Source organism: Cavia porcellus, unplaced genomic scaffold (genome assembly GCF_034190915.1).
Source record: "Cavia porcellus strain 051 isolate PalLab524CR breed Dunkin Hartley unplaced genomic scaffold, mCavPor4.1 scaffold_25, whole genome shotgun sequence".
In the NCBI taxonomy this organism is placed as follows: domain Eukaryota; kingdom Metazoa; phylum Chordata; class Mammalia; order Rodentia; family Caviidae; genus Cavia; species Cavia porcellus.
The window spans coordinates 16,584,936-16,598,519 of record NW_026947508.1 but is presented as its reverse complement, the minus strand read 5'-3'; the positions used below and the strand labels follow the sequence as shown (position 1 = coordinate 16,598,519).

At 51.5% G+C, this 13,584-nt stretch overlaps 1 protein-coding gene across 3 annotated transcripts in view; it reads left to right on the top strand.

Annotated features, from left to right (window-relative positions):
- Wnt4 (Wnt family member 4) overlaps positions 1–13,584 on the top strand; it is a 24,455-nt gene extending 10,871 nt beyond the window's left edge. For 2 of the 3 annotated variants that reach the window (XM_013154143.3, XM_063235713.1), the window contains exons 2-5: positions 2,016–2,251; positions 9,664–9,795; positions 9,886–10,028; positions 10,668–13,584. In XM_013154143.3, the coding sequence (XP_013009597.1) occupies positions 2,104–2,251; positions 9,664–9,795; positions 9,886–10,028; positions 10,668–11,135 (891 nt within the window). In that variant the 5' untranslated portion in view covers positions 2,016–2,103 and the 3' untranslated portion in view covers positions 11,136–13,584. The remainder of the gene's footprint in view (positions 1–2,015; positions 2,252–9,663; positions 9,796–9,885; positions 10,029–10,667) is intronic. The other variant, XM_063235714.1, reaches the window with a different exon arrangement.

The following is a 13,584-nucleotide window of genomic DNA, read 5'->3' as shown; positions in this document are numbered from 1 at the left end:
TACCAGATGAAGGTGGGGCTGGCTGGCTGACACTGGTGCTGCTTCCTGGGCACTGTCCCAGTGACTCACAGCCATGGCAGCCTAGCTCCTGTCCTCTGCTGCTGTCAGTTCAGCCAGCTTCCCCACTGTTCTCCAGCCTAGGAGAAGCACATGTACATTTGGCCCTCCTCTCCCTGGGTTCAATGCTAACATCTCCATCTGCTAGCCTGGCATGGGACCAAAAGGCCTTGAAGGCCTGGACACTGCCTGTATCTCCCAGTAAGAGGACCACAGATTCCAACAGCAGGACAGGCCATATAGACTCACCTATTTATTATACCCATGAGAAACAGGTTCCCGGTGAGGAGAGGGCATGCCCTGCATCACAGGGGGCTAGGGGCCAGCCTCCCTAGCCTGCACCCCCTCCCAAAGATCCCCCACCCATGAATGCCACCTTTCACCAGAGGCCAGGGCTCTGCACAGCCAGACCTAGCCTTCTTGGCTGGACATAGAGGGCTAGTTGGGGATGTGCCACTTCTGTGCCCCCACATCACAGAGTGAATAAAAACCCCAACCCTGTCCCAAAAGTCCAACCCGGGCGAGAGCAGGAAAAGATCCAGTGTTAGACTTAACTCCTGTCTTCCCTCTAAAGGACACCTATGGCCTCCTAAACATGGACCTGGCCCACCGCCAGTAGCTGAGCTCTTGGTGCCCCCTGCAGGCCAAGAATAACATGTGGGACTGGTTCTATAGGAGACCCCTTCCCTAGCTGCTGAAGTAGGGGGCAGCTATCGGGAGCCAAGAAGCCTGTCACCCCACCACAGTCAGATGCACCCTCCTCCTGCCTTGCCTTCCACTCTCTCCCCGCTCCCCAGCTAGGTCACTACCAGTCTCTGGGCAGGACCTGGTAGACAGAAAATGGGGAACTAGAGAGGACCTTAGAAGATCAGGAATGCAGGGAGGCAAGAAGCTAAGCCCCCTTGCCCTGAGACCACCTCCCTCCCACTCAACCACTTGCTGCCAGAGAAGGGAGAGGCTATCACAATTACCAGACTCCTCGCATGTGTCACTTGAGCGCAGACATGCTACCACACCCAATCATGTTCATTCCTCACAGCAGCCCTCTGGGATCAGAACTATGACTGCATTTCATATATGGAAAGTCAGATTGGACCCCACAGCCAGGGGCAAAGGAGACTTGTCCAGGAACTGATACCACAGTGAGGAGGACAGCAGTGTTGGGTTCAGAAGGAAACAAAAAACAAAAAACGCCGGAGCTTCTCAAGACTGCTCTCGAGGACAGCGGCTTCCCAGTTGAGCCTAGGGTTGGGTCCAAACTCAGATGTACACCAAGCTCCAGCTAAAATGAGCCCAGGCACCTACATTTTTCCACCAACCCCCACAGATGTTTCTGATGCACAGCCAGATCCTAGAATCATCACTCTGCTCCAGCCATGTGCCTGATGAACAGAACCTGGCTGCTGCCTGAGCACCTCCAAGGGTAGGCAAGTGGCTGATGGCACCTTGGCTGATCCCTCTGGCTGAGGGAACCCAGTCCTGGAGGCCTCTGTGTCAGTTGTAGTCCTGAGTCACATAGAAGAAAATTGTCACAAGGCCGTGAAGTCAGAAAATCAGGTTCTTATCCACTCTACCTCTCATTGGCTACATAACCTTGCACATAAGGCAAATTAATGTCTGTGGCATTTTATTCTTTTTAAAAAGGGAGTTCATAGGCTTGCTGAGAGGATTTAAACAGTGATGCACTTAGCCCAGTCCTGATTAGGTTTTATAAAAAGAACTTAAGCTACCCTTATTACCATGTATTGTCCATATTTTAATAGATCTATGTACTTTTTCACTTTGTGGGTCTCCATTCATCTGTTCCGTCCTTCAGTGGTGAGTTCCCACCTCTGAGATCCCAGCCCCTGAGGCAGGCAGGAACCGTGGCAGGGACAAGCAATACCCAGAGCCCCAGTGTGGAAAGAGGAGGGTGACGCACTGGGCTGGATCTGCATGACTTCCACCCCTGTCCTCAGGTACCTGGCCAAGCTGTCCTCAGTGGGGAGCATCTCGGAGGAGGAGACATGTGAGAAGCTCAAGGGCCTGATCCAGAGGCAGGTACAGATGTGCAAGAGGAACCTGGAAGTGATGGACTCAGTGCGCCGCGGCGCCCAGCTGGCCATCGAGGAGTGCCAGTACCAGTTTCGGAACCGGCGCTGGAACTGCTCCACACTCGATTCCCTGCCTGTCTTTGGCAAGGTGGTGACACAAGGTGAGGGGGTGTACAAGGGCTGCAGGACACTGGGGTATGGGTCCTGGCCAGGGAAGGACACCCTCGTGAATGGCCAGAGTGGTCCATGTCTGAAGCCAAAACAACACTGGACCGAAGTAAAGGAATGAAGAAGGTGGCAAGGGCACGGGAAAGGTTGGTCAGGTGGGCGTGACTCCCGGACGGGCCATCCAGGAACGCCCTGCTGCCTCGAGTGTGCTGTGGTTCCAGTGCCTGTCTCAGAGGCATGTTAGCAGGAACTACACTTGTTTTACAGAAGAAAAAACTGGGGTTCAGGCAGGGGATAAGACTGAGCTTCCTGGGGTTCCTCAGAGCAGGGGAGAACATATTCAGCTTTAGACCTGGGCTTTCAACCCTGAGCTAGCCTTAGATACCTGAGCCCATTTCACTGATTTATACATCTGACACACCATGAGGAACACCTTCAGGATGGCTAGCCCTAAGACACAGCTCCTGTCCTCTTGGGCACATAGGCTGGTGGGGGGACAGGCAAGTTAGCAACCATGGTACAAGAGGAATAGTGGCTTACACCCCTGTGGCACCCACAATGGACCAGACATGGCGAAAGTGTTGAAAGTAATAAACTCATCAGCTCTTTTGAGACTCTCATGGGCTTCCACACTGCACATGAAGAAGATGAGGCACACAGAGGTTAAGTCATTTGCTCAAGATCACAGAACTAGAAAGGCTCAGAGTCAGGACTTAAAGCCAGGCATCCTGCTGCAGGGCCTGCACTCTCCATACTCATGACACACAGGACAGGAAGTTGAACACCTTCCCTGGCTAGGGCTATTCAGAGCAGGTTTTCCCCAGGAGGTAGGGCCTCCATTGAGACCAGAAATGTGAGGGGTCACTAAGCCAAAGAGAGGGACCAGGGTGCAGAGAAGTGTCTTATCAAACTGGGAGGCTCCTTGAGAGACCAAACCCCACTTCAAGGAAGTGCCCCCACAATTGCTGAGCATGAGACATACTTCACAGCAACCTATAGTCAGCAGGGCCCTTTGACTTCCTCAGGCTGCAGGAACTGAGTGCTCGGGCCAACCCTAGTCTTGGCACCTGAGGGCCTGGATAGTCAGGGCTGCTGGGCTCTGTGGCAAATGGGTTGGATGTTGCTGGAAACAACAACACAGAATTTTGTTTGTTGATAGAAGTTTGGAAGCCATTCTCCTGGGAGCTGACAGAGGCCAAAAAGGGCATGATCATGCTTAGCACTACTGAACATTTTTTGCTCTCAAAAAGCAGCAAAGACCCAGTGAGCAGCATGACAGCAGAGAATCTCCCAGGATGAGGGTACCATTATTCAGGACTCAGGGCAATAATGCCAGACTGGGGAGGCCAGGAGCCAGTCTAGGATAGACTAGACCTTGACTTTAGGAGCTCCCACGCCACTGTGAGTATTCCAGGGGTGTGTTTTGGACAGATTGGTGGATATACCAGGCCTGTCACACCACTTCTCGACCAGTTCTCTCTGGGCTGTTCCCTCTGTGCTGTACAGCTCATTGTTTATATTTGGGGGTGAGAGGGGGCTGTCCTCTTTCTTGTAATTTTCTAAATACCATTTCAAACTTACAGAGAAGTTGCAAAAACAGAATAAGGAATTCCTATGTATGTTATTAGCTTTATCAACTGTTTACATTTAACCCGTTTGACTATCATATATACATACATATGTATCTGCACATACATATTTTTGTCTCAAATACCTGTGTTTATACTGCTTCGATGCACTTTTCACAGTGAAGACTGACATCTCCCTGCCCAACTCCCACTCTTCCATCACACAGTCCTCAGGTCATTCCGGGTGAGGCTGACAGCTCAGTTACCTGTTTCTTGGCACATGGCCATGCCTGGCATGGACAGTGAGTGGATGTCGTCTGATAATGGAACGCAGATTGGTAGCAAAGACTTGAAGGGACAAAGGTGAGGCATGTGTCAGTGCTGGCTAGAAGCCAACAGAGGTCCTTAGGACCCTATCAGGAGTGCCCTCCTCACCTATGGGCAGAACTCTTGAAGGGACTTAGCTCTCGTCAGCTAGTTCTGCGAACACAAGAACACTACCAGGCCTGTAGAAGATGCTCTGACTAAAACTTGACTAAGTGACTGGTCCCCTTGGAGCTGACACTGGCCATAGCAAACAGACACCAGTCACATTTGGGAGAGAAGTCTGAGCTCTTCCACTCACCAAAAATCTCCTTGTTGTATCTTTGGTTTTCTCCCATAGAAAAATTCTTGAGACCTTAAATGGTCCGGACTGAGCATAAAGAAAAGGGATTTGTCCATCCCCAGACTGAGAGCAAAGCTAAGCCAGGGACTGTTGATGAGACAGCATGGACAAGCAAACCTCGAGCAGGTGACTTCACTTCTGAGCCTCAGGGCCTGCACCTGTCACATGCTTACCTCACAGGGCTGTCACCAAGGTTAAGTGTCACAATGCATGGGAAGTTCCTTATCTATGCCCTATGCCGATCCAAGAAGAACCACCTGATCTGACCAGTGACTGTCATCTCAGCAACCACCAGTCTGGGCAGACCTCTTGTCCTGTTACTCTCAGGAGGGAAGGTCCCGGCAGGTGGCAGCACACAAACATTGTAGCTGTGATCATGGCCTCAGGCACAGAAGAGGCAGAGCTAACATTCCCTCCTGGATAAAAAGAGCCATCCCCATTTGTTGAGGATCATTCTTGTGACAGTTCTGAGCTTGCAAGCAATGTGATTCCCGTGTCCCAGCTGAGAAGGGATGCTCAGGGAACAGGAGGAGGTACTGTGCCCAGGCCCTGGACCTGCCAGCTCTTTGCCATGAGATCTTGGGCAAAGTCTAGACCTTCTACAAACCTCAGTATCCTCCTTCCTATAAAATGAAGACATGCTAGGCATGATGGCACACACCTGTAATGCCAGCACTCAGGAGGCTAAAGCAGGAAGATCACTGCAAGTTCAAAGCTAGCCTGGACCACAAAAAAATGCAAGGCCAGCCTGAACTACATAGTGAAACCCTGTCTAAAAAAGACATTAATAATAAGAGTAAATAAAATGATGACAAGCCCAGACCAGCCTCCTAGGACCCCATGAGGATTCAGAGATGACACTTCTCAAGGGCTGCAAGACTCCCTCAGTGCTGGGGGTGGGAGGTGCTATTACCAGCACTGCCTAAAGTCTCACAGCTCCCAAACCCACCAAGCAGTGGAGGCCACTCTGGGCTCCTGGCCTACAGAGAGAGGACAGATGGGGAAAGAGTGGTAAACATTTAGGCCAGTATGTAATTTAGGGCCTATATGCTCTAGGCTAAAAAAAAACTACCAGCAACTTGATAAAGATGGTGTTCATGGCAGCCAGGAAAGCGGGAACATAGCAATTCATGGCTCAGCAGACTATGAGGGATGTCCCCTGTCTTATTCAGCACCTACACACGATGCATATCAGTAAGCACTTGTTGCATGAATGGAAAGGTCTGAGGGAGACAATGGAACTTGGCTGTACTGGGTCTCAAGGTGGGCCAGCCTGAGCAAGGTGGGAAGATAGAAAAGGTGACCCCGCTCAAGCTTTTCTCCATCTGTAGACAATGCCACGCCGCCTCCCACCTCTATCACCTTATAGTGACCTTGATCAAGTTCCAGGACTCAAAGAGCCCCGAGGCCTCTGCAGGCTGACTGCCATGTGTAGGAGGCATGTGGAATACTGGGGCAAAGTGAGGTTCAAATCCAGGCCTGTGTGTCTGTCCCATCTACACAACCTTCCTGGCCATCTCAGCAAGCTGGACTTATATAAATGCTCCTCAGTTCTAGGTGGAGCCTTACAAAAACCTGTGTTCTCTTGCTTTGATCCTTATTACTAGTATTATGTTAGACCAGTGAAGTGGGGAACACTCTTTCCTTCCCAGAGACCTCTCTGGCTAGCCATCAGATACATTTCAGTGCCATCAGATACATTTTAGCTCTTAGGAAGACATACTCCAAAGACACTCCTGAGAGATCCTGCAGGCTGCAGAAGCCACACGAACATGAAACAAGTAAAAAATAAAACCATCCAGCTGGGCATGGTTGTACACGCCTGCAATCCCAGCACTGAGGAGGCTGAGGCAGGAGAATTGGCTCAGGAGTTCAAGACTAGCCTAGGCCAGAAAAGTGAGTTCAAGGCCAGCCATCCCTGTCTCAAAAAAAGACACCCCCCCCATCAAAAAAAAATAATGGTCTGATTGTGATGACATAGGGCAGGCTGGCCAGCTAGACACCTGGGAGCTCCATGAAAACCACAACATTGGGACAGGATACAGGGGACATGAGGGCTTGGCCTGCTGAGGTCCCATGTTACAGCTGGGGAGTCCCCTTTAGAGATAAAGGTCACATCACAAATGAGTGATGGCTTTGTCTGGCCCCAGACTTTGCTCTTTACCCCATCCTACATTATCTCTTAAATTCAGATGCTTCCTCACAATGGTTTTTCTCACAGACCACAGCCTGTCTCTCACCTCTTCCCTTGGAATCCCACTGCCCAGGACATCAACTCAGCCTCAGCTGGTTCTCCTGCAAATGATCTTCCTTCCAGCATCTGGACAGACACTGATGTGCTCCACAGAGCCAAGTCTTGAATCAGATGGGTCTCAGTTCTAGTTCTCACTCAGCCATTTGCTGCCGAGGAACCCAGGCAAGCCACTGGGCTGCACATTTTCTTCAGAGCAGGGCTGGAGAGTGCTGATTGCTAAGGTTGTCATGGGCCCTAGCCAGCATGTGGAAAGAACCTGGCACGCAATCCCTCCCACAGAAAGAACAACTGCTATTAGATCTCCAGGATTCTTCTGGATCCCCAGCCCCAGGCGGCCTGTCCCTTGGAAGAGGTGACATTAAGACCGGATCCAGGGGGCTTAGTTCTGGTGTCATGGGACAGAGGGATCACAGTAGAAAGAAGCTGGATGTAAGAATAACTGTTGTAAAAGAAAGGAGGCTGTAGGTAGGAGCTGGCACCTGAGAATTCTGCCTTACTCAGACCTAGGAGAGGACAAAGATGTGTACCACCTGCAGCAGCAACTGACATAGCGCCTGCTACTTCACTGGGGAACCTCCACTCCTGCATTCCTGTACCCTAATGTCTTTTCTAGGTCTGAGCAGCCTCTGGGGAAAGCAAGCCCTGTTAGGTCTTCCACTACCACACAGGGCTCCAGCCTGGTCCTTTGGGCAGAGGTGAAGAGATGCAAGAGGCCACAGCACTGGAGTTGAAGGCTGGAGGAACTATGCCATAGGCTTCAGGGGCACAGCAGCAAACCCACACCTTCCAGGCCAACTGCCCAGCACACCCTGGTAGAAACTCCATGAGAGAACTGGGCTTACTCTACAACATGGGATTTAGGGCAGACCTAAGGAGACTCCCTTGGCTTCATACACAGAAGGTGCGAGGAGACAGAGTGCATATGCATTCCCAGAACCCAAGGCCTCTGTGGGGCTCAACAACGTCAAGGTGAAATCTCTGGAGCCACGCTGCCATGCGTTCAAGTTCTAGCTTCACACCTCCTGGCTGGATATTGTTGGACAAGGCACTACTCAGTGCCTGTTTCTTCATCTGTGAAAGGGAGGTCAAATGAATCTGCTTTCTAGAGTTATCATAAAGAGTATGTAAAGGAATATAGGTGAAGTACTTAGTACACACAGTAAGTTCTCCATGCCCTTTAGCTTTCATTATTATCTTCCCGCCAGAGTTTCTCCCCTCAGGGCTACTAGGATATGGTATCCTTGTTCCCCTGAGGCCAGGGAAAAGGGAACTGGAGTCCCAGCCAACGGATGCTGTTCAGAGAATAAGGAACCCATCTCCCTGCACCACCTCACAGGGAGACCTGCAACCTAAAGACTGCTAACACTGAGGAACAGAGGGCAGCCCAGAGCTGGGGTTGGGCCAGGAGTCGCCTAAGAGCCCAAAGAATTAGAGGAGGAAGGCCCACAAGAGGCCAAGGCTGAAGTTCCATCATCCCCATCTCCTACTCTGATCTCCTTTCTCCTTTGGGCTTTGGGGCAAAGATTTGTGCTGGTTCAGGCCTGGAAATACCAGAAATACCAAAAACTGAAGTCGTCCCTCTTTGGGCGGCCACAGCATAAAACCAACCAACATGATCCTGCTATTAACCTCAATTAACTTGGAGAAGATTCCATCGTAGGCTGTCAAGGCTCCATTGCTCCAGCCAAGGCCCCCTAATGCTGGCCTAAAATGCCGAAGCCAGGGCAGAGAGTGAGCAGTGGAGAGATTGGTACTAGTACCTCCAGCTCTAGGGCTACACCAAGAACAGGCCGTCCTGAGTGGTCAGGGCTGAAATGCCTCCCACCCAAGCGCTCAGCTTCTTCTGCCTTCTGTGTACAGACACAGGGACACAGGAGGTGATTGTTTCTCTGACCACGGTGACTGCTTCCTGAGGCAGCTGGGAGTACAGACCTGGGTGTCATAGTGGTAATTGCCAACCACAGGGCCAAAGCTTGCCCTGCCACTCTTGTGGACACAGACCCTCTGGCCTGAGACAGAAGGATAGTCACCAGCACACAGAGGCCTTCACAAGGCCTACAAGAGCCCAGCCTACTGTTTGGTCGTATACCCAACCAGCTGAGTGCAGGACTCTGCTCACATACTACCCCACCTCCCCCCAGAAGGAGCAGCTACACCCCAGGCACAGCTCCTAGGATAAGAACATCCATTCAGGCAGGGAGGAGGGCCGGCACCAAAATAGAACTGCAGAGCAGTCACGAGTAGAGGAGAGGCAGGCAGACCTTACTGCAGTCCTGGTTTTGCAGCCTCCTGGCTGTTTGACCAGGTTTTCTTCCATCCCTCAGTGAGATGGGTGCAGACATCAGTGATGAGATTAAGTACCTGAGCTATTAGTATAATGGTTTAAAGTCCTAAGAAGGCAAGACATATTCAGTAATGGCCCCTCAGAGAAAGGTCATGGAGGCACTCCTCAAAGCCCAAGGAACCAGCTAGGAAAAAGGCATAAAAAGTAACCAGACCTGGGGTCACAGTCCAGGTCTACAGTTGCATAGCTCTGTAACATTGGTAAATCAGCTTGCCTCACCGAACTGCTTGCTCTTCAATAAAATGCCATGACCATAACTTGTCTTCTAGAGCTTCTAGAGAAGAAAATCATGGGAACTGAGAGCACAGGTTCAGAGGCCAGGTTACCTGCTGGCTCGCCACATGCTCCATACAAAACACCTCACCTCTCTCAAATGGGATGACAGGACTTGCCTGGTGAGAATGCTGGGAGGATGAGCTGATCCACACAAATGGAGTGGGCAAAGCTCAGGGCACAGTGAAATGCGCTCCTCTCTGTGCCTGGCTCACACCTTGTTTGCCTCCAACATTCAGCAGGCCCCTTGTGCCCCTATCCACAAAGGACCCAGTCCTACTTCTCTCTGCCTCCCACAGGGACTCGGGAGGCGGCCTTCGTATACGCCATCTCTTCAGCAGGCGTGGCCTTTGCAGTAACACGGGCATGCAGCAGTGGGGAGTTGGAAAAATGTGGCTGTGACCGGACAGTACACGGGGTCAGCCCTCAGGGTAAGAGCAAGAGTGGTCAGTGGGGAGGGCTGGGGCCTGGGGCCCTGGCCCACTCTCACTGTGGCCCTCTCTTTGCTCTCTGCACCTCAGGCTTCCAGTGGTCAGGATGTTCGGATAATATCGCCTATGGCGTAGCCTTCTCACAGTCTTTTGTGGACGTGCGGGAGAGAAGCAAGGGAGCCTCGTCTAGCCGGGCCCTCATGAACCTCCACAACAACGAGGCTGGAAGGAAGGTAGTGTGCACCACCCCTCAGCCCTCAGCACCAAAGTATGAGCAGCAGGCAGGGTCCCTTAAGCACTCCCTCCCACATCACCCTCTGGAAGTGGTATTTGGTCCCTTACCAGCACCACACAACTCCCTAGGTCAGAGAAGTATGGAACAAGGCAGGGTGGGGTGCAGGGATAACATGGTCCCATCTATACATGTATGTGTACATGTGTGTGCACAGTCCCCTGTAACACACACACTGCAAACAAGCAGCAGAGCTGCGATGTGACTATCAAGCACAGGTCATGTGCTTTACTGTGACACCTTCTGCCTTCTCAGTGCCTACTCCTGAGGCTCCTGTGAAGATTAAGGGCAGAGGATCTCTCCCCATCACAGCACCTGTCACTCACGGTTACATATAACACTGCCCCTTAGTGGCAGTCCTCTAAATGCCCAAATGCCAGAACAGCTTCTTGTTCATCTATCCCCAGCTTGCTTACCAGCCCAGCAGAGCATAGAGTAAAAACTTAATACAGAGAATGCATGACAGTGAACCCTTTTGACTGTAGCATGAGCCCCTAGGGACCCCAATTCTGGTGTCCCCTCAACCCAGGAGCCCCTCTGCAGCTTCCATTGATGGCAGCTCTCCCCACCCTCCCCACAGGCTATCCTGTCCCACATGCGGGTGGAGTGCAAGTGCCATGGGGTGTCAGGCTCCTGTGAGGTAAAGACGTGCTGGCGAGCTGTGCCGCCCTTCCGCCAGGTGGGCCACGCACTGAAGGAGAAATTCGACGGTGCCACTGAGGTGGAGCCACGCCGTGTGGGCTCCTCCAGGGCACTAGTGCCACGCAATGCACAGTTCAAGCCGCATACGGACGAGGACTTGGTATACTTGGAGCCCAGCCCAGATTTCTGTGAGCAGGACATACGCAGCGGTGTGCTGGGCACGAGGGGCCGCACATGCAACAAGACATCCAAGGCCATCGATGGCTGTGAGCTGCTGTGCTGTGGCCGCGGCTTCCACACGGCTCAGGTAGAACTGGCTGAACGCTGCAGCTGCAAATTCCACTGGTGCTGCTTCGTCAAGTGCCGGCAATGCCAGCGGCTTGTAGAGTTGCACACGTGCCGGTGACTGCACACGGCCTGTGCCAGCAACCAACTAAGTGGCCCAGGGAAGGCCAGTAATTTAAACAGTCTCCCACCACCTACCCCCAAGAGATACTGGTTGTATTTTTTGTTTTGGTTTGGTTTTTGGGTCCTCATGTTATTTATTGCCCAAACCAGGCAGGCAACCCCAAGGGTACCAACTGGGGCTTCCCCAAAGCTTGAGCCTTTGTGGCTGCCACTGACCAAAGGGCCTTTGCTCATGCCTCTGGCTGTTCACAGATGATCATAGCTGACCACTCATTTGTTATCTGTGTTCATTTTTCTACTTTCAGACATAATGTGGGTAACAAGGAACATTAAAGCCACAGGGCTACTGATGCTGCCATCTAGGAAAACAGGTAATCTTGTGGCAGGGAAAGTAAGTACAATCTTGATGGAAATCACACTGCCTAGAAAGAAAGCGCACACCCTTCACCCCACACATACACAGGGTCACATGGCAACTTGAACCTATAGCCTTGTCTCCCAAACTCCTGGAAAGAAAATGGGCAAAGGGTTCATTTCAGCCCTCACATGGGCAGCTGGATGTTTGACCTCTGTGAGGCCTTCCAAGCAGAAGTTCAGGTGAAGTTCTGACAAGAGGCTATACTACAGTCCTGTCTTGGACCCCATCCTTCTCCAGCCGGGCCCCTCTGGAGGAGAAACTGCTACCCCTGGACCCTCTTGGGCAGGAGGTTTAGGATGCCATCCTGGATCGGAGTCCATGCTTTTGTTGTCAGGCCCCTGTGTGTGTCACCCCACATCCCCCCAGGACTGTCCTTATAGAAAGTGAAAATGGAAATCTTGAAATCTCACACATACCACAGGACAAGGCCATGCAATGAAAATACTCCCCATCATATCACTGAACAAAATTTATCAGCAAATACTGAGTCCCAGGCCCTGCACTGAGGCATTTGCTGGCCCTTCTGCTACTCCTTCTTGACTCCTATATCCAAAAGCACAGACACTGCAGGTCTCCTTGGGTCTGATCTGTGGGAATGGGGCTCTGGCTGGAAGAAAAAGGACAGGGAAAAAGCAAGAGCCAGAGACCACAGGCTGGGCTGGAGCCCATGTGGTGGCTGAGAACAGCAGGCTCTGTGGCAGAGCTGGATGGCTGGAAGGCTGACTAGTAAGTCTCAGCAACTGAGATACTGCATCTCCAGGACCTCCAGGTACCTTGTGGTACTACGGAAGATGCCCCAAGAGATAGTACTAGCAGTCCAGGCCTGATTCTACAAAGCAACCAAAATAAGTACCCACCCAGACTTCCCTAAGACAAGCAAAGATTCAGCTGCTATTCTACTGGGTTGCCAACTACCAGAAGAACTGCTAGCTTGGTCTCTATGCTGCCCCACAGTGGGGCTCTAGGCTCCAGGTCTGAAGGTTTGAGCTCTAGGGTACTTGCCATTTGGTCTAACCTCTTGGATCCTGGGTTCAGTATCAGAAATGCGAAGTCCCAGATTCTACACAGGGGCTCAGGCCTGCAGAAACTGTCCTCCAGGCCCTGTGGTTTAATGCCTTCTGGTGTTGGCTCTATCATGAAGAGGGTCAACACCCTTGGCCCTCAGCCAAGCTCTCTGCTCAGTGTCCGTCCAAAGAGGAATCCAAAACCAAGCAAGATGCTGCAGCCACATTCAAATGTAAGGATAATCTTGGGACAGGCTGGCTCTGACGTGGATGAAAGCTGAGCTGACCAAGGGTCCCCACAGGTGCCCAGCTGGGCCTGTTACTCCTCTCATGGACTTAGTTCAGCTGTCTGCTCCATGCCAGGGAAAACACTATCCCCTCATTGACACAAACCCAGACAAGTGACCAGTGGAGACAACCCCCATCCCGAGGCAGAATTGAGCCACTCTCCCCTACCTGAGGGAGCAATCCAAGCTGCTTGCTGCTTTGATGGGCGCTGCCCTAAGAAACAGGAAGAAGGTATGTGCCTGATAACAGGCTTCACATTCCCACCTGCCAGGGAACTCCTCAAAGCAAATCAATCCTCTTGGGATTCTGAAGGTTGTGGGGCCAAGGTCAAACAGACCATATTCTAGGAACCAATACCATGGCCTACTGGTATAGCCAGTACTGCCAAGGTCAGTAGAATCCACAGCCACAAGAAAAGCTACATGCTCAGCTGCAAACTGTCCTAAATAAAAAATAAAGTAATAATAAAAAAGAACTGGTAAAGGTATGACATAACACATCCTCTCTTGACTGCACACAGATCTGGAAACTGACCAGAACTGCTCCCCAGTATTCCTGTCCCAAAGCAAAAATGAGGTCCTCTAAGGCCTAGGGCTGAATAAACCCCAGCTCTGGATGCTGCTACCCCTTCTACTGCCCACCCTATCCTCTAATTTTTATACTAGGCTTCTTGCCATTGTGACATCCCTATGATACAGACTGATGCACGATAAAATTATTATTTCTTTATCTGCCAA